Consider the following 21,061-nt stretch of genomic DNA (forward strand, 5'->3'; position numbering starts at 1 on the left):
TGTTGCTCTTTTGCACCCCATTATCTCTACTTGCACATCATCGTCTGCATATCTATCACTCCAGTGTTAATGCTAAATTGTAATTATTTCGCCACTATGGCCTATTTATTGCCTTACCTCCCTAACCTTACTACATTGCACACACTGTACATCATTTTTTAAATTGTGTTATTGACTGTACGTTTGTTTATCCCATGTGTAACTCTGTGAGGTTGTTTTTGTCACACTGCTTTGCTTTATCTTGGCCAGGTCGCAGTTGTAAATGAGAACTTGTTCTCAACTGGCCTAATAAAGGTGAAATTAAAAATAAAAAGGGAAACATCTACCTAACCTGTCAGGAATGTAAAGCACCAGTGACAAAGTAAACCTAATATTAAAGGCCATGTCCTCTCATTTAGATTTTCACCTTTAATGGTTTCGGCTCTGTGAAAAGCCACATTTACTAAAATGAGATGGCAAATGTAGCATTCTATACAATTCTGTGCAAGTTATCCAACAGGCTGGTTTATGGTCTGTTAGTCGAATGGTTTTATGGATTGGGCCGTCCTGTATGAGTTCATTCCTTAGAGGAGAAAGCACACATGTTTAAAGAATAATCCATGCTGTTAGCTGTGCTTGTGCGATGCTGCTTCTGACTCTCCATCTATAGTACAATCACAATCTGCAAAGACCCATTTTAGATTAGATGACATGGCACTAATCATGCCACACCGACTACACTTTCACGTCAAACAATAAACCAGCCTCAATAGTTTCCATTTTGCAACTCTTACTCATGACAAATGTTTCAAAGATTTGGGAGAAACTATGATCAGACCGCCATCTGGGAGGTCATTGTCATTTTTCAAATGGTGCGTCCTGTTACAATGGGAGATTGATGGCAGTACAGACATTTTCACCTCAAATAACATTACAAATATTCTGATAGATGTCATTTACATATCTACAAGACTTGGAAACCAGATATTCCCTTATTATGGTTACGAAAGTGACATTCTTTGCCATACATTCTCTACTATAAACTAACTCAATGGCTGCTGAGTTAGTTTACAAAGTTGCTGACGTTTTGTAATTGGGATACTGTCCCTCTATTAAATCAATAATATCTGTGTTTGTGACCAATAAAATGTCAGCAGTGTTGCATTTGGGAGTCAGTGCTGTTACATCCAGAGTTAGTGGAGTTACAATGCAAGGACAAATGTTTGTCCGGTTGAATAACGCTGTTTCCCCCCCACTTGGAATTGTGCTCAAACTAATATGGCCCCCCCCGGTAAGAGGAAATTGACTGTTTGAATGGAAAAACATTCAGGAAGGTGAAGGTGTAAGTTGGATTTCACTCTTGCAGGAAGAGTAGAGGGAGACAATCAAGCATAGCAATTCTCTTTCACAGAAATGGTGTGTCCAGGCAATACAGTACTTCACAGAAGTCAATCTTTGAGTGAAAAAAAAACATCATGCACCGCAAAGACTGGTTTGTTTGACAAATGTCAAAAGGGGGTTGTCCCATATCTCTCTCAATGCTCAATTCTTGGGCATCACAAGGAGCAGGGTGCTCTTTAGGGGGAGGGAGGGGGAGGAGGGCGAGTGGGCTGCTGAGACAAAACAGTGAGACAGACGAAGAGGGGGGAGCCGTTGGGAGGGTGGCAGTTTACAGAAAATGGAGCAAGGCAGCTTGGGGTGGGAGAGGCCGGGGTTTAGTGCATCGCCGTGTCGAGCAGCAAGAGGAGGGTGGTTAGGCTGGTTAGGGTGGCTCGAGTGTTACCTGAAATCTTCCTGGAACTGCCCACAGCAGCTCTCTCATTGGGCAAGATGAGCAGGGTTGGCGGCTGGGTGAGGCCGAATTCCAGATCCATCTGGCCATGATCCACAGGGGGTTTAAGAGCCGTTACCCTCTCTGGCTCTGGGGGACTTTGTGTAGTGGAGGTGACGGGGCTCCAGGTCTGTGTGGCCCACTCTGTGGATGTGTACACGGTGGATGTGGACATAGTGGCAGCGGTGGGATCTGTACTTGAGGTGGACAAGGAGTCTGACACAAACAGTTCAGGTTCTGCTGAGGAGTCTGGAAACTCTGTCTGGGAAGAGGAGGAAGCGGGTTCCCCGCTGTATTCAAGGTCGTCCTGAGACTCTTGTGGTGCAGAGGTGGTACGGTGCAGATCCCAACTGGTTGTTTGCGACTCAAGGGGGAAGACTGTAACTTTTTCTCCGAGGGACGGTTCATCAGTGCCTGGCTCATGTCCACTTGCGTCTTCTTCAGGGTCCGTGGTTGTGGGATCCACCTCTATTCTAGACATGGCCGTTGTTTGATAGCCCATTGTGGTAAACTCGACAGGCAGCTGGGAGGTGGTGGACAGGTCTGGAGACTCGGTCGTAGCTATTTCCACTCCAGACCCCAGGTGCTCCTCATCAGACTCCCCTGGTGCCAGCTCCACTGCTCCTGAAGGTTCCAATCTCTCTGGATTGACGATACCCTCGAAATCTAGACTGGTGCTGCCTTCCGGTATAGCGGAGGAAGTTCCCTGGGAGGTTCCTGGTGGACGGCCTACTGTGGAGTACACAGCTACTGTGGAGTACACATCCAGTCCCAGCTCCTCAGAATGATCCAGTCCAGATGAGATGCTGCTTGAATGTGGCACTCCTGTCTGCTGCTCAATGGAGATGCTGGTGGCTCCAGGGGAGGCAGACATGTGAGTTGTGAAGTCAGAGGGTTCAGAGGTGGGGGATCTGTCTGTGTGCATTCCCTGCTGGACACCTAGGTCAATCTCTGTAAAGAAGGTACGATATACATTATTATTGCATGATTATCAAGTCTTACGTTCTACACAGCCCTACAATGACAAAGTACATACTTTTGAGAAAAGGAGTTAGGAGTAACATCTGTAAGATCAAAAACATCTATAACATCTAAGATATTATTGATTAAATTTTTTACATTATCCACGATTTTCAAATATGATCAAAGTACACTTGCTATTGAAATAACAAGCATGTTTTCATGCAATGGGCAGATGCAGTTGGTCCAGAACAGAGCAGCACGCATCACACTTAGACGTACACAGAGGGCAAATGTCAATGACATGCATGTCAATCTCTTCTGTCTCAAAGTTGAGGAGAGATTGACTGCATCGCTAGTGGTCTATGTGTTGAAGGTACAGAACTGTCTGTTCAAGTAGTTGGCACATACTTGGGACACTCATCGGTATCACACAAGACATGCAACCAGAGGTCTCATCACAGTCCCCAGGTCCAGAACTTAGACTAGGAAACACACCGTATTAAATAGAGCCATGACTACATTTAACTCTCAGCCACCCCAGGTGACTCAAGCTGGCAAATAAAACCAGATTTAAAAGATGTGATAAAAGAACAACTAACGGCACGACGGGGCCTGTGAAGAGGCACACATACATTTTTATGCATTTTGTATCGTATTTTGCATCGTATTATGTATGTGATACGTGTTTGGGATACGACTGTGATATCTGGTTGTTTCGCCTGGCTATCTTAATTTTATTTTACCTTTATTTAACAAGGCAAGTCAGTTAAGAACAAATTCTTATTTTCAATGACGGCCTAGGAACAGTGGGTTAACTGCCTGTTCAGGGGCAGAACGACAGATTTGTACCTTGTCAGCTCGGGGGTTTGAACCTTCCGGTTACTAGTAACCTTCCGGTTACTAGTCTCGAACCACTAGGCTACCCTGCCGCCCCAAGATTAATGTACTAGCTGTGGGTCGCTCTGGATGGGAGTGTCTGCTGCAAGGTAGCCATACCTTGGGACATATCTCCAGATCCATCCAAGGGCAACCACACTGAGGTTGCCCTTCCGTGGGGGGAGAGTGTAGACCAGACTGGGTGAGGATCAAGCTCACCCAGGGATTCGGTCGAGATGGATGTCTCTTCAAGTTCTCCCACGATCGTCTCTTTGTGTCTTCTCTCTGCGGTGGGGTCACGTGCCTCGGTAGCATTCTCTATGGGGTCAAAGGCCATGTTGGTAGTCTCTTGTGCATTCTCCCGATGACTCTGGTTACCTGCTGTTGTGCTGTAGTTGGCTTCTAGTTGATCCAACTCCAGGTTGGTCTCTGGCATTGGCTGGAAGTGCTTGGAAGAGCCTGACTGCTGGTAGTCGGGTTCCTCCGGGTTCATCTCTGGCATCGGCTGGTAATGTATGTGTGGCTTATAGGACGGCTCTGGGAATTCTGGGCTCGTTTCCAGTTCGAGTCGGTAGAAACTGGAGTTGCCTTCGTGGAGGGAGTCTGGCACGCTGGAGGTACTGGGTAATGAAGCAGGATGCTGGGAGTGATAATCTTCCTCGTGAAGGGAGTCTGGCTCACTGGAGGTGCTGGGTAAAGATGTAGGATGCTGGGAGTGATGGTCTCCTTCGTGAAGGGAGTCTGGCACACTGGAGGTGTTGGGTAATGAAGTAGGATGCTGGGAGTGATAGTCTCCTTCGTGAAGGGAGTCTGGCACACTGGAGGTGCTGGGAAGTGAAGTAGAATTCTGTGAGTGATAGTCTCCTTCGTGAAGGGAGTCTGGCTCACTGGAGGTGCTAGGAAGTGAAGTAGAATGCTGGGAGTGATAGTCTACATCGTGAAGGGAGTCTGGCTCACTGGATGTGCTGGGTAATGAACTAGAATGATGGGAGTGATAGTCTCCTTCGTGAAGGGAGTCTGGCTCACTGGAGGTGCTGGGAAGTGAAGTAGAATTCTGTGAGTGATAGTCTCCTTCGTGAAGTGAGTCTGGCTCACTGGAGGTGTTGGGTAATGAACTAGAATGCTGGGAGTGATAGTCTCCTTCGTGAAGGGAGTCTGGCTCACTGGAGGTGTTGGGTAATGAACTAGAATGCTGGGAGTGATAGTCTCCTTCGTGAAGGGAGTCTGGCTCACTGGAGGTGCTGGGAAGTGAAGTAGAATGCTGGGAGTGATAGTCTCCTTCGTGAAGGGAGTCTGGCATACTGGAGGTGCTGGGAAGTGAAGTAGAATTATGTGAGTGATAGTCTCCTTCGTGAAGGGAGTCTGGCTCACTGGAGGTGCTGGGTAGTGAAGTAGAATGCTGGGAGTGATAGTTTTCTTCGTGAAGGGAGTCTGGCACACTGGAGGTGCTGGGAAGTGAAGTAGGATGCTGGGAGTGGTAGTGTTCTTCTACAGGAAGTGAAGTCTCATCAAAAGGCTGTAGGAGGTCCTGGGTGGAAGCTGTACGGGTGAGTGGGACCTCTGTGCTTGACATGGAAGTAGGGGGAGATCCTTGCAGGTCCTCCCGAGCAGGAGCTGACTGGAAGACGGGGAGGGATTGCAGGGCACTCTGGGCCTCTCGCTCCACTTGCTCTGGATCCAGGCTCGGACGGAGCTCCTCGGCAGGCTCCATAAGAACAACAATATCTTGTCCGATGTCCTCTGGTTCAGTGGCCATGTAGTCCATGGGGGCATCCGTGTGAGGATTCCCATTACCTGAGAAGAACAGGGAGTGGACAGGAGACTCAGTGAGGTTGTTTAAAGAATGGACATAAAACTAAGACATTCTCTGCATAACACAAAATAATCCATAGAAGCATGCATCTAACAAATATCTTGCAATAAAAAAAACAACTACAACTGTACAAAAACAGACCTCTGAAATAAGCACTGTACTATCTCTTTTATCTACTAATTAGGCCAGTACAAAACAGACCTCTAAAATTAGTGGGGAATATGGAATTATTTTAAGATGGTCATACCATGGATCATATGGATATCTGATTAGAACTTTAGGACCCATTTAGGTATTCACTTTTTTTTCCTTAAAAAAACAAAACATTATTTGATTAAATATTGAATGAGGACTTTACGACTGTAGCCTATAGAAACGCATTGAAGAACACATTCAAACTTGGCAAAAAATAATAAAACAATAAACTTCACAAGAAATAAGGTTTTGAAGTGTATGTCTTATATTTAGAAGATATAAGAAAGCTCAGGATACATTTGTAAACATTTCTTCGCACATATTTAAACCCTTCTTTTTGTAGGCACAAAACGACCTTCACACTTCCATTTGTTTGTATGGGTTACCTTCAGACGAGACCCGTGTCCTCGTAAAGATAAACAGAAAACGTGTTCGTGAGGGTCTCCCTTTTCCATAGAGTGGTCATAACAGTTTTTTAGACCAAACTGTTCAGATGCTACATCCGTTTTTGCGAGAAGACCGATTTTCGGGATGTCTCATGGTCTGACAAACACCACTGTAGCTTGGCCACCTTCCACTGCAGATACGGAAGGCCGACATAGACAGTTTTTATGGACTGAGACGCAGCCCATGCAAAAAAAACTGATATCTCTAGCTTAAACTGATGGATTTTATTATTATGTTACTGAGGTTTAACACATGGGTGTGTCAATATTTTATTTTTTAATTTTACCTTTATTTAACCAGGCAAGTCAGTTAAGAACATATTCTTATTTTCAATGACGGCCTGGGAACAGTGGGTTTAACTGCCTGTTCAGGGGCAGAACGACAGATTTGTACCTTGTCAGCTCGGGGGTTTGAACTCGCAACCTTCCGGTTACTAGTCCAACGCTCTAACCACTAGGCTACGCTGCCACCCCAATATACTCTTAAGAATATTTTAACTAGTAATTAGTCCAGTACAAAACAGACCTCAAATAAGTACTTTGCTATCTCTTTTAAAATCTCTTAAGGAGCCAACACTTTTTTTCAATATTCGCCTAAAATGACATACCCAAATCTAATTGCCTCTAGCTCAGGACCTGAAGCAAGGATATGCATATTCTTGATACCATTGCAAAGGAAACACTTTGAAGTTTGTGGAAATGTGAAATTAATGTAGTAGAACATAACACATTAGATCTGGTAAAAGATAATACAATGTCATTTTTAAATGCAAGAGAAAGGCCATAATGTGTCATTCTAGCCCATGCACAAATTGGATTTTGGCCACTAGATGGCAGCAGTATATGTGCAAAGTTTTAGACTGATCTAATGAACCATTGCATATCTGTTCAAAATGTTGTATCAAGACTGCCCAAATGTGCCTAATTGGTTTATTATTACATTTTTAAGTTTATAATTGTGCACTCTTCTCAAACAACAGCATGGTATTCTTTCACTGTAATAGCTACTGTAAATTGGACAGTGCAGTTAGATTAACAAGAATTGAAGTTTTCTGCCCATATCAGATATGTCTATGTCCTGGGATTTTTTTTGTTACAAACAAACTCATGCTAATCACATTAGCTCAACCGTCCCATAGAGGTTAACTACTAATTAGTCCAGTACAATACTCAGACCTCTGAAACAGTAAACATCATGGCGGCTGGAGGATTCAGGGAAGCCTGTCTGGTTGCTGTAGCGATACAGGGTCTTGACCCCTGCCTGTGGACCTCCACAGCGCGCTCTAGGGGTGATAACGGGGTAGCGCACGCTGCCATCAGACAGCCAGCCAGGGTTACAGCGGTCCAGACCCTCACTCCATGCCATGTACAGCTGCCCTGTGGTAGCCAGCTCTGCCCCTTCCTTCTCGCAGTACGCCCAAGCCTCATTCAATGACAGCTGCTTAGGGGCAGAGCCATGGAACACCTCCCCTGCACAAAAAAAGGTAATGTGTTAGAGTCCTAATGGGATTTAGATTCCGAACGATTGTCCTAGATCCTTCATTTTCCTGCAGTATCTGGAAAAATACAAAAGGCTGAACACATGGGAGAATGAGATCTCGGTTGGGAAAATGACATCAGTATTTGATATGTATTGTACCTGTAAATACAAATGATCTGACTCATCTAAAGTGTGTATTCTGTCCACTAGATAAAATCCCTACATGCCTGTAACTTAAAGGGATAGTTCACTCAAATAAAAAAAATGATAAATTGGTTTCCTTGCCCTGTAAGTGGTCTATGGTAAAGTTATGACAGCAATCCATGATTTGGTTTAGTTTACCTGGCACTGTTACCATGTTTTAGCATTTGTGGCACACGTCCCATTCAAAGTCATGGGACCGATGATAGCATTTTTCGCACATCATGTCCAAATAATCAGAAAGTATCTAAAATTGTGAAGCTCAACAACGTCACTTATAAATGATTTGAATATGATGCGTGAAAAATGCTAATATCGGTCCCATGACTCGGATGGTGCCACAAATGCTGAATACTAAAATATTAGCATGTGGAAACAGTACCAGGGAAACTAAATCAAAGCATGGATTGCTGTCATACTTTGTTCAGGGATTGTTTGGAGGGTAAGAAAATCAATATGTAATTTTGCAATTTGGGTGAACTATCCCTTTAAGGAGACCCAACACAGTAATTTTATAGAGTGCCTTCAGAACACATGATGATATACAATGACAAAGCATCTGTCTTGGCAAAATGACATATTGTCCTTTATTATTTTTTGACACAATCATATGTTATTGCTCAGTAGAATCACATTTATTCACACGGTCACTATTTACACTGCCTTTTTACGGGGAGCTATTCACACTGTCACTATTTGCACTGCCTTTTTACGGGGAGCTATTCACACTGTCACTATTTACACTGCCTTTTTTTTACAGGAAGCTATTTACTGTCACTATTTACACTGCCTTTTTACGGGGAGCTATTCACACTGTCACTATTTACACTGCCTTTTTACGGGGAACTATTCACACTGTCACTATTTACACTGCCTTTTTACGGGGAGCTAAACACACTGTCACTATTTACACTGCCTTTTTACGGGGAACTATTCACACTGTCAGTATTTACACTGCCTTTTTACGGGGAGCTAATCACACTGTCACTATTTACACTGCCTTTTTACGGGGAACTAATCACACTCTCACTATTTACACTGCCTTTTTACGGGGAGCTAATCACACTGTCACTATTTACACTGCCTTTTTACGGGGAGCTATTCACACTGTCACTATTTACACTGCCTTTTTACGGGGAACTATTCACACTGTCACTATTTACACTGTCTTTTTACATGGGAGCTATTCACACTGTCACTATTTACACTGCCTTTTTACGGGGAACTATTCACACTGTCACTATTTACACTGCCTTTTTACATGGGAGCTAATCACACTGTCACTATTTACACTGCCTTTTTACGGGGAGCTATTCACACTGTCACTATTTACACTGCCTTTTTACGGGGAACTATTCACACTGTCACTATTTACACTGCCTTTTTACGGGGAGCTAATCACACTGTCACTATTTACACTGCCTTTTTACGGGGAACTAATCACACTGTCACTATTTACACTGCCTTTTTACGGGGAGCTAATCACACTGTCACTATTTACACTGCCTTTTTACAGGGAGCTAATCACACTGTCACTATTTACACTGCCTTTTTACGGGGAGCTAATCACACTGTCACTATTTACACTGCCTTTTTACGGGGAGCTAATCACACTGTCACTATTTACACTGCTTTTTTACGGGGAGCTAATCACACTGTCACTATTTACACTGCCTTTTTACGGGGAACTATTCACACTGTCACTATTTACACTGCCTTTTTACGGGGAGCTAATCACACTGTCACTATTTACACTGCCTTTTTACGGGGAGCTAATCACACTGTCACTATTTTCACTGCCTTTTTACGGGGAACTATTCACGCTGTCACTATTTACACTGTCTTTTTACGGGGAGCTATTCACACTGTCACTATTTACACTGCCTTTTTACGGGGAACTATTCACACTGTCACTATTTACACTGCCTTTTTACGGGGAGCTATTCACACTGTCACTATTTACACTACCTTTTTACGGGGAGCTAATCACACTGTCACTATTTACACTGCCTTTTTACGGGGAACTATTCACACTGTCACTATTTACACTGCCTTTTTACGGGGAGCTAATCACACTGTCACTATTTACACTGCCTTTTTACGGGGAGCTATTCACACTGTCACTATTTACACTGCCTTTTTACGGGGAGCTAATCACACTGTCACTATTTACACTGCCTTTTTACGGGGAGCTATTCACACTGTCACTATTTACACTGCCTTTTTACGGGGAGCTAATCACACTGTCAATATTTACACTGCCTTTTTACGGGGAGCTATTCACACTGTCACTATTTACACTGCCTTTTTACGGTGAGCTAATCACACTGTCACTATTTACACTGCCTTTTTACGGGGAGCTAATCACACTGTCACTATTTACACTGCCTTTTTACGGGGAGCTATTCACACTGTCACTATTTACACTGCCTTTTTACGGGGAGCTATTCACACTGTCACTATTTACACTGCCTTTTTACGGGAGCTAATCACACTGTCACTATTTACACTGCCTTTTTACGGGAGCTAATCACACTGTCACTATTTACACTGCCTTTTTACGGGGAGCTAATCACACTGTCACTATTTACACTGCCTTTTTACGGGGAGCTAATCACACTGTCACTATTTACACTGCCTTTTTACGGGGAGCTAATCACACTGTCACTATTTACACTGCCTTTTTACGGGGAGCTAATCACACTGTCACTATTTACACTGCCTTTTTACGGGGAGCTAATCACACTGTCACTATTTACACTGCCTTTTTACGGGGAGCTAATCACACTGTCACTATTTTATGGGAAGCTATTCACAAGTTGTTGTTCTTTACCATCAATATGCTCCACATAACAATACACATCAAACAGCTCCTCTGGTTCCAGCGTCCCATAGTTCCTCACTCCCGGGCGACCATCCATGTCACCATAGCAACCTTCCCGGGGAACTTGGATTGGATATCTGCGAAATAGAAAATATGAGTATTTCCTGTGCTAAGAAAATGTTGTAAAGACTAACACTGATAGGTGAGGGGCATCAGTCATTGTTTTTTAATCTGTTAGCGGGAATTGATGTGTGTGTTCGGAACACAGACCAAATAGAGTCCCTATCTTACACATGTAAGCCATTATAATGCTCATGAGGAAATCCAGCTTAATTAACATCAGGACTAGAGTGAAACTGATTCAGGTCAACATACAGTCTGCCAGAAAATAGTATTACATACCACACAGTGGGCCAAATTCAAAATCCCCAGTAGCCTATAGGCATGTGAATTAGTCAAAACAAAGTATTGCACCTTTAAGAAATGTGTCTTTGTATTATAAGACAAGTTGTGGATACCTGACAGATTGGTCAGCGAGCCAGCCGGCGTCACACTGCTCATAGCCATCGTAATAGGCTGCCAGAAGCTGGTCGGGAGTAGCGATGTGTGCCCCAATGCTCTCGCACACCGCCTGGGCCTCACTGAATGAAAATGCATAGCGACCAGAGGCATGTCTGTAGTGGAAGACCACACCTACATGCACACGCATGTGCACAAACACACAGAGAAATATTGACAGGTTCAAATACACAATATGTGGTAAAAACTGAAATAAAATATATGAATAGTTGCATATAAGGCTAAATCTGGTTGTTTCTAAACCTGTTCGCAGTTTCTAAACCTGTTCACAAAAATATTCACATCGACTCCTACAGCCATAAAAATCCTTCGCCCTTTGTTACCTTTAACCTTGATCTGTGTGAAGTCGCTGGCGTCGTCCAGGCCCTGCTGCACCTCGCAACGGTAGTGCCCTGTGTCTGTTGAGCGCAGCTCCCCCAGCCAGAGGGAGAGGTCCTCGGGCGAGTCTGCAAAGTTGACCAGGGAAGCTCGTTCACCGTAGGCCTCGTTGACCTTCACCCTTTGACCCCGCGCCACCAGGATCTCTGTCTCCTCCTGCTCCCCATCATGCAACACGCTCCACTTGACCCGGGGTGGGCTGGGGGGCGAGGAGGGCGAGGGGGGCCCAGGGGACAGGGACACCATACATGGGATTGTGATGGAGCCTCCTAGCTGTGCAGTGGAAATCGGGATTGCCTTGGAGATGGTGACCTGGAGTTGTCGGTTGTCATCTGAGTCAGGAAGGAGAGACACAGCGAGTAAATGATGCTGACTTAGTAAGTGGCCGGCTATTGACCTCTTGTGGTGATGGTGAATAGTGCATTTCGGGGACAATCTTCAAAATTCTGCAGCAATGGTTATATTCCATGGATGAGTGTAATTTCCCCTCAAAATATTTTATTATTACGGAGTGGGCAGAAAAACAAATGCTTTAATCAGCTACATGTTGAATATATAGAAATATAAATTATACATAGTTAATATAAACATGGATTATCTTCTATCCAAAGCAATTGTAACACAGCAACTATTATGCAGCAATTACCATACAGCAACTGAGTCTTTACATTTCAGTTCATGGCTAAAGGGATACTTTGTGATACCATTTAATGTCTCTGCGTCCAGTATGATGGAAGTTAAGAGGTAGTTTTGTGAGCCAATGCTACCTAACGTTAGCACAATGACTAGAAGTCTACAGGAACAGCTAGCATGCTATTTGCGCTAATGCTAGCAGAGACATAAAAATGGTATCCACATGTTCATCTGACTCTGGGGAAGTAGATAACGGCTAAAATCCAGAAGTATCCCTTTAAAATAATAACCTGAAATCAAAATAAAAGTTTTAATGCAATGCATTGTCATCCCAAATAATGATAGTCCATCAAAATACACGTTAGAAGATCTGTACCTTCTGAGTATTCTGTTTGGGCGGGGAAAGCCAGGGTCAGATGGCAAAGTGCGCACAGAAGGAGGAGGAACCTTACTGCTCTGTGGAGGAGAGATAGTGAGAGTGAGATAAGGGAGTTTTTTTATTACATATTACATATGGTATGCACCTCATTTAACAAACAATCTCTACTTCGCCAATTGGTTAGAGTATTATTTTTGTTGGCTTATTTTACTCCTACATTATATACCCTCTATGATTCGAGTGTAGATAAGGACAGAGAGGGCAGAGAGTGATGAATGATGAGTATTAAAATGTTAGATCAATGCCAGACGGTAAACAAGTAGTTTGAATGACAAACAGCGTCTAACTGATCGATGAGAGAGAGCAGGAGCTGAGAGAAGGATGTGTGGAGAAATGGAGGATGATGAGATTGAAAGTGTAGTTGATGAAAAGCACATGCAGAATGAGGAACAAAATGTGGTGGTGACAGAAAATGGACCATTTATGGGAATAAAGTAAAGACTAAACGGTCTTAATTCAATAATATAAAAAGATCAAGGACCTTGAAATATCCTAATACAGAGAGACATTGGAGGAGCAGTTGCTCAGACCCCAAAAAGGAATCCGGCGGCACATCCACATCTGACCGCAAGCGATTCATCACCTCCAAGAGAAAACTACACGTCTGCATTGCCCAGGGCTGCCTGCCAGTCACCAGTCTGACCCTGTTATTAGCTCAGCAGGCATGGCAGGCGGCTCTCACTGACCTCACACAACCTCAGAGGCAGCCACGATGGAAAGGGGAGGGGCCATAAACATCTACCTCACACAAATAAGTACAGAGGCATTTTTTGACAAAAGACAGCTTTTGTTTTTCAAAAATACTTTTCAGAAAGGACAAGGCAACAAACTTTACCTCGTACTTTTGAGTACTTTCAGAACCTTCTCCAAAAGGGTATGCTTTTTACCTTTAACCTCATATAAATTAAAATATTTCAATTTTGTGTGTCTTGACCACCAGTTGAATCACCTATACGATTATGATTTCACTCATTATATCTTTATACCATCCCCGTTTTTCCTAGATACACTTTCCCCAAATTCTGCAGACTGGAAAAATGTGCCTAAATGACCATTTAGAGCAAACATTTAAATGGTCAAAAACCCTCTAAACCTGATAAGTTGCCTAGTTTCCTGCATGTGGCTTAGCTGGTCGTATAAACCTTCCTTGCATCCTCTTCTCCTCACTTCTTTTTTTTAAAGTCAAAAGGTAATCAAGGAGAGGAGGGGATGAAACATGGAAACAAATGCACTTCTATGAAATGAGACCTAGCGCGTCATGACAGTTACAGACGTGGTATCCCAACATAAATGTGTGAAGCATTCAAATTAAATGTAGGTAGTTGCTACAGATATTATAGATAAAAGGATAAGTAGTGTATCATTTTTAAATATGTGCAACAGCCGATTCGAAGGTGGTGTGGCAGATTTCAAAACTCTTCTGCGGAGGATTTCGCGAGAGGAGGCTATCGAGGTGAAGAGGACACTCCTGCATACGCCTCCTGACAAACTGACACTCTCCTCGACCACTTCACCACTTACCGGTTTCCGGGTCACAGAGTGTCACAGAGGAGAGGAGGACGGAGTTGAGGTCAGGACAGACTTTTGGCCAATTGAGAATCTCCCTGAATGTTTGTCGACTGGTAGCATTAGCAGAGTTGCCAACAAACTGAAGTTAACGAGGCGACACTCCATCTTAACTTCTCCTTCACATTTACTGGATTGGTTGAAAAGTGCGCAAGAGAACCTTCCCTGCCAGGATCTAGTTTCAGGTGTTTCTTTTCCGCCTAGCTATGTTAGGTTAGCTGACTGGGGAAGTATACAGTGTGGCTGGTGCCATCTAGTAGCGGTGAAGAAAAATGCATTTTGGGGAAATTCTGCAGCAATGGTCAATTCTGCAGATAAAGGAAAACTTGAGTGCCTTTTCTGCAAAAAATGCAATGATTGCGGGAAACCAACCTTTTGAAAAACGCTCTAGTTATCTGTCTTTGTTACACATATTTGTGAATATTGTTTCTGTTTCATTTGTATTATTTTTCAGTCAGACACAGTACTATTAACAGACACAGTAGACTATTAAGTCACTTGGACTGCAGACAATGTTTCAGAGACAAGCAGAGTCTGTGAGCTGCTCAACAAAAATACAACCCTGCTCACATTAAATGAAGAATGTCTTCTCGTCAAAATATACACACATACTCTGTGTGTGTGTGTGTGTGTGTGTGTGTGTGTGTGTGTGTGTGTGTGTGTGTGTGTGTGTGTGTGTGTGTGTGTGTGTGTGTGTGTGTGTGTGTGTGTGTGTGTGTGCGTGCGTGCGTGCGTGCGTGCGTGCGTGCGTGCGTGCGTGCGTGCGTGCGTGCGTGCGTGCGTGCGTGCGTGCGTGCGTGCGTGCGTGCGTGCGTGCGTGTATGTGGGTGTTTGTCTTTGTGTTGGGGGAGTACACTCCTATCCAGCTGGCTTGATTCAGGCTTTTTTAGTCATTCTATGTGACTGAAATTCTAATAGTCAAGCACCAGTTGCACAAAGCGTACTACTAAACCTACTAAATGAGCCCCAGACACCCTCAAAACAGAGCCACGTTCATTCGACTGACCAAGGAAGACCCAGCACATATGTTATACCAGTACACTTCTCTGGATATCCAAGATCAGCTTCCATCATGATACAAGTCATGGTAAGGAATATGTAAATGCAGGAGACAACACATAATTTACTCTGAGCTGTCTGTGTTACTGTGCTACTCTGATGCGGGTTGTTGCTAGAAATGTATAAGCAGTTGTTGCTTCATCTCTTAGAGGCTTGAAGTACTTAGAACCTATATACTCATGTCATTCATACTTTTAATTGATGCTTGTTTTGCTTTTCAAGTGCTTTGAGATGTGTTACTTGTATATGCTGTGTACTGCAATTCAGCTTTTAGCTGCCAAGTACGGCCTACATGTAAAATGTAATAAACTACTACTACTAATACTACGATTTGTGGGATATTCACTCTCTGATGAGATAAGTGAAATTGAAAGTCATGTCCTTATATGACCCTTTGAATGTGAGCATTTCGGGACCACTTCAAAGCATTTGCCTAAAAATGTGTCTTTACAAAGTAATTATGTAGGCAGAGACAGTTTAACTACAGTGTAAATACATATTATTCCATCATATTTAAAGGTAGACTCAGCGCTACGACATTGGCATGAGCAGCACCACAGAAGTTGAGCTGAGAACGATGCAAGACGTTGCTCTCACACAGTCACACATATGATCTACACATGTGTACAGGTGCGCTTCATGCTGCTACAACGTATTAGCTACAGAACCAAAACAGCGGATAAGTTTAGCCTCACACTTCAACATTGTTGAGGAAATCAGCCCGATATTGTGTATACATCTTGCATCGCTGAGTCTACCTCCTCTACAGGATCGGTGTCCCCGCCACGGGACAGGTTCAGCTAACATAGGCTAATGTGATTAGCGTGAGGTTGTAAGTAACAAAACAAAATCGCAGGACATAGACATATCTGATATGGGCAGAAAGCTTAAATTCTTGTTAATCTAACAGCACTGTGCAATTTACAGTAGCTATTACAGTGAAATAATACGATGCTATTGTTTGAGGAGAGTGCACAATTATGAACTTGAAAATGTATTTAAAAAACTATCAGGCACATTTGGGCAGTCTAGATACAACATTTTGAACAGATATGCAATGCTTCATTGGATCAGTCTAACACTTTGCGCACACACACTACTGCCATCTAGTGGCCAAAATCTAAATTGCTCCTGGTCTGGAATAATACATTATGGCCTTTCTCTTGCATTTCAATGATTACAGTACAGATAAATAAATAAATGTGCAGTTTTGTCACACAACACAATGCCAATGATATCTCAAGTTTTGAGGGAGTGTGCAAATGGCATGCTGACTGCAGGAATGTCCACCATAACTGTTGCTAGAGAATTTAATGTTACTTTCTCTACCATAAGCTGCCTCCAAGGTCGTTTTAGAGAATTTGGCAGTATGTCCAACCGGCCTCACAACTGCAGACCACATGCTAACTATGCTACCCGGACAGCTGATGAAACTGAGGAGTATTTCTGTCTAATAAAGCCCTTTCGTGGTGAAAAACTCATTCTGATTGGCTGGATCTGTCTCCCCAATGGGTGGTCCTATGCCCTCCCAGGCTCACCCATGGCAAATCCATAGATTAGGGCCTAATTTCGACTGATTTCCTTATATGAACTGTAACTCACTAAAATTGTTGAAATTGTTGCATGTTACGCTTATATATTTGTTCAGTATAAATATATATATATATATGTATTTATTTAAATATACCTATAGTACCGCTCAAAAGTTTGGACACACCTACTCATTCAACTGTTTTTGTGCACTTTTTCTTGGGCCAAGAAACACAAAAAAATGGACATTAGCCCGGTGGAAATCTGTCCTTTGTACTAATGGACCGCAGAGTGAAGCAGCCAACAAGTGCTCAGCATATGTGGGAATTCCTTCAAGTCTGTTGGAAAAGCATTCCCCATGAAGCTGTTTGAGAGAATGCTAAGAGTGTGCAAAGCTGTTGTCACGTTCTTCGTAATGATGAGACCAAGGCGCAGCGTGATAAGAATACATTCTTCTTTAATTAACGAAGAGCACTTAACTTCTTCGATATAGGGGGCGCTCTTAATTTTTGGATGAAAAATGTTCCCGTTTTAAACAAGATATTTTGTCACGAAAAGATGCCCGACTATGCATATAATTGACAGCTTTGGAAAGAAAACACTGACGTTTCCAAAACTGCAAAGATATTGTCTGTGAGTGCCACAGAACTGATGTTACAGAAAAAAAACAGATAAAAATACAATCAGGAAGTGCCTCATTTTTTAAAACCGGCTCATGGCAATGACTCCTTATATGGCTGTGGAGGAGCTAGGAGTCAGCTTACCTTTTCCACGTTTTCCCCAAGGTGTCTGCAGCATTATGACGTATTTGTAGGCATATCATTGGAAGATTGACCCTAAGAGACTACATTTACCAGGTGGTCGCTTGGTGTCCTCCGTTGCAATTATTGCGTAATCTCCAGCTGCAGTACTTTTCCGTTTGCAACTGAGGAGAAACCCAACTGCCACGAAGGATTTATCATCGAATAGATATGTGAAAAACACCTTGAGGATGATTCTAAACAACGTTTGCCATGTTTCTGTCGATATTATGGAGTTAATTTTGAAAAAAGTTTGGCGTTGTAGTGAATGAATTTGTAGTGATTTCTCCTACACAAATAATCTTTTTGGAAAAAATGAACATTTGCTATCTAACTGAGAGTCTCCTCATTGAAAACATCCAAAGTTCTTCAAAGGTAAATTATTTTATTTGAATGCTTTTCTTGTTTTTGTGAAAATGTTGCCTGCTGAATGCTAGGCTTAATGCTAGGCTATCAATACTCTTACACAAATGCTTGTGTAGCTTTGGTTGAAAAGCATATTTTGAAAATCTGAGATGACAGTATTGTTAACAAAAGGCTAAGCTTGTGTTTCAATATATTTATTTAATTTCATTTGCGATTTTCATGAATAGAAAAAGTTGCATTATGCTAATGCGTTATAGTTTAAGTATTTTTCTGTCGATTTCTCAGCCAAGCAGGATGAACAAACGTGACGTTTTTCATCTATTTTTGGGGGAAAAAAGGAACATTTGCTATCTAACTGGGAGTCTCCTGAGTGAAAGCATCTGAAGTTCTTCAAAGGTCAATGATTTAATTTGGTTGCTTATTTTTGTGAAAATGTTGCCTGCTGCCAGCACAGCCTAGCATAGCATTATGCCATGCTAAACTTACACAAATGCTTGTCTAGCGTTGGCTGTAACGCATATTTTGAAAATCTGAGATGACAGTGTTGTTAACAAAAGGCTAAGCTTGTGTTTGAATATATTTATTTCATTTCATTTGCGATTTTCATGAATAGGAAACGTTGCGTTATGGTAATGCACTTGAGGCTATGATTTACGCTCCCGGATACGGGATTGCTCGTCGCTAGAGGTTAAACAAACTAACAAAACAACAAAACGAACGTGAAGCTATGATAAACCGAGTGCTGACATGCACCTACACAATAACCCACAAAAACTAAATGGAAATGGCAACCTAAATAGGATCCCCAATCAGAGACAACGATAATCAGCTGCTTCTGATTGGGAACCAACTCAGGCCACCATAGACCTACATTTACCTAGACATACCAAAACCCCATAGATGTACAAAAACCCTAGACAAGACAAAAACACACATACCACCCTCGTCACACCCTGACCTAACCAAAATAATAAAGAAAACAGTACAAATAAAGATAACTACAAAAATAACTAAGGTCAGGGCGTGACAGCTGTCATCAAGGCAAAGGGTGGCTACTTCAAAGAATCTGAAATAAAAATATATTTTGACACTTTTTGGTTACTACATGATTCCATATATGTTATTTCATAGTTTTGATGTCTTCACTATTATTATACAATGTAGAAAATAGTACAAAATAAAGAAAAACACTTGAATGAGTAGGCGTGTCCAAACTTTTGACTGGTACTGTACATAAGCACAACAGTATACTTTAAAAGGCTATCATGTTAGCTGAAGACTCGCAATCAAGTCAATCCCAGTGCACAGGTCATTCATCTGTGTTTTTTCATCCTTACTCTCATCATTACTGTTACTTTATATCAAATGACAACCTATCCATGCAAAGGTCTCCAAATACAAAGCCAACAAAGAGACACAAGTGTAGTATAAAACAGCACTCTCTTGTGGTCGAATAAATGTTGTTTGTATTCATGCCGGCTGGGTTAGCTCCACAGACATGCAGCCATTAGTATTGTCCACTAGAAAATGTCTCACAAAAGGAGAGTGTGGTGGGCAAGAGGACAGCTGCACACTGTGTTTCACTTTATATCAGTTATCTTACAAAAGTCCATGTGGGAAGGTTACAGGACAAGAGGCTCTGGCACACTTTTTTTGATATTTTTTATGGAAAAGGAAGCCGAAAACCACTAGGAATCCTTTTAAACAGGACATGACCACATGAAGAGGACGCTAACCAGGGATGTCTGAAACTGTATAATTGTTATATGAGTATCCATAAACACAGGTTTGTATCCATCCTAATGGCGACAGACTGATGACGGGGAATAAAATGGAGGTCATGCCTGGTTATCTTTCAGGAAGAACGTCCTTGGACTTGAAGTCATTGTGCCACCAGCTTTTAATTAAGAAAACAGTGAATAGAACTCAAGCATCACCCAGAGACACCACCAAGAGCAATTCCATATCCAGAAAAAGCTGCCTGTGCAATATCCTCAAGTACATGATACACACAGTATAAAATAGGGCTCTTTCAACCGGTTCTTAACTTTTACCAAATCTATTTTGTATATTCTCCTACATACCTTTCACATTTCCACAAACTTCAAAGTGTTCCTTTCAAATGGTACCAATAATATGCATATCCTTGCTTCAGGGCCTGAGTTACAGAAAGTTAGATTTGGTTATGTGATTTCAGGCGAAAATGGAAAATAAGGGGGCGGATCCTTAAGAGGTTTTAAAGCGTAAATCATAGTCCATAGACACTAAGACTTGATAGTCCGGCGTCCCATTGTCACATACGCGGCTCTGAGACCATTGTCCCCGGGGGACGCACAGCCCCAACGCACACCTTCCCAAACTTCACAACCAACGCGGCTCCCATGTACAAGTTATTTTTTTCATCTGAACGTGTTGACAGTTGGAGAAATTGCTTGGGCCTTGCTGAGAATTTGACAAGTATGAATGCCAATGGTATAATGTTCTAGAACACTGCTGTGCAAAGGCATACAAGGTTTGGACTATGTTACCCGTTTTATGCAGACACAAAAAGAATGCAAGCAAAACGTTGTTGAGAAGTAACTGTGGGGAAATAGGTTATCACAACTCATACTGCACTTTATTATGATATCAAACACTTATACTGTACTGTGATGCACTGTGCACTATAGTCACCAACCCTGATTCAAGGGGGCTGTTTTTTTTTATTTATTTCACCTTTATTCAAAAAACTCTTGTAACTACCCATCCCGGATCCGGGAGCGTAATCATCAACTGACACTAATTAGCATAATGCAATGGACATAAATATTACTAGAAAATATTCATATTCATGAAATCACAAGTGAAATATATTAAAACACAGCTTAGCCTTTTGTTAATCACTTGTTAAGCATTTGTGTACGTTTATCAATAGCCTAGCATAGCATGATGACTAGCTAGCAGCAGGCAATGAAAATCAGAAAAGCAATCCAATTAAATCGTTTACCTTTGATGAGCTTCGGATGTTTTCACTCACAAGACTCCCAGTTAGATAGCAAATGTTCCTTTTTTCCCAAAATATTATTTTTGCAGCCGAAATAACTTTGTTAGTTCTTCACGTTTG

At 42.3% G+C, this 21,061-nt stretch overlaps 1 protein-coding gene across 2 annotated transcripts in view; it reads right to left on the bottom strand.

Annotated features, from left to right (window-relative positions):
* Positions 1 to 21,061, bottom strand: part of LOC124043457 (brevican core protein-like) — a 44,285-nt gene that overhangs the window by 9,352 nt on the left and 13,872 nt on the right. For both annotated transcript variants that reach the window (XM_046362066.1, XM_046362065.1), the window contains exons 2-8: positions 12,575 to 12,654; positions 11,511 to 11,897; positions 11,127 to 11,301; positions 10,618 to 10,745; positions 7,280 to 7,573; positions 3,770 to 5,443; positions 1,763 to 2,761 (exon numbers count right to left, since the gene is read on the bottom strand). In XM_046362066.1, coding sequence (XP_046218022.1) covers positions 1,763 to 2,761; positions 3,770 to 5,443; positions 7,280 to 7,573; positions 10,618 to 10,745; positions 11,127 to 11,301; positions 11,511 to 11,897; positions 12,575 to 12,654 — 3,737 coding nt within the window. The remainder of the gene's footprint in view (positions 1 to 1,762; positions 2,762 to 3,769; positions 5,444 to 7,279; positions 7,574 to 10,617; positions 10,746 to 11,126; positions 11,302 to 11,510; positions 11,898 to 12,574; positions 12,655 to 21,061) is intronic.

The sequence above is a fragment of the Oncorhynchus gorbuscha genome, linkage group LG09 (assembly GCF_021184085.1).
Source record: "Oncorhynchus gorbuscha isolate QuinsamMale2020 ecotype Even-year linkage group LG09, OgorEven_v1.0, whole genome shotgun sequence".
NCBI classification, from domain to species: Eukaryota; Metazoa; Chordata; class Actinopteri; order Salmoniformes; family Salmonidae; genus Oncorhynchus; species Oncorhynchus gorbuscha.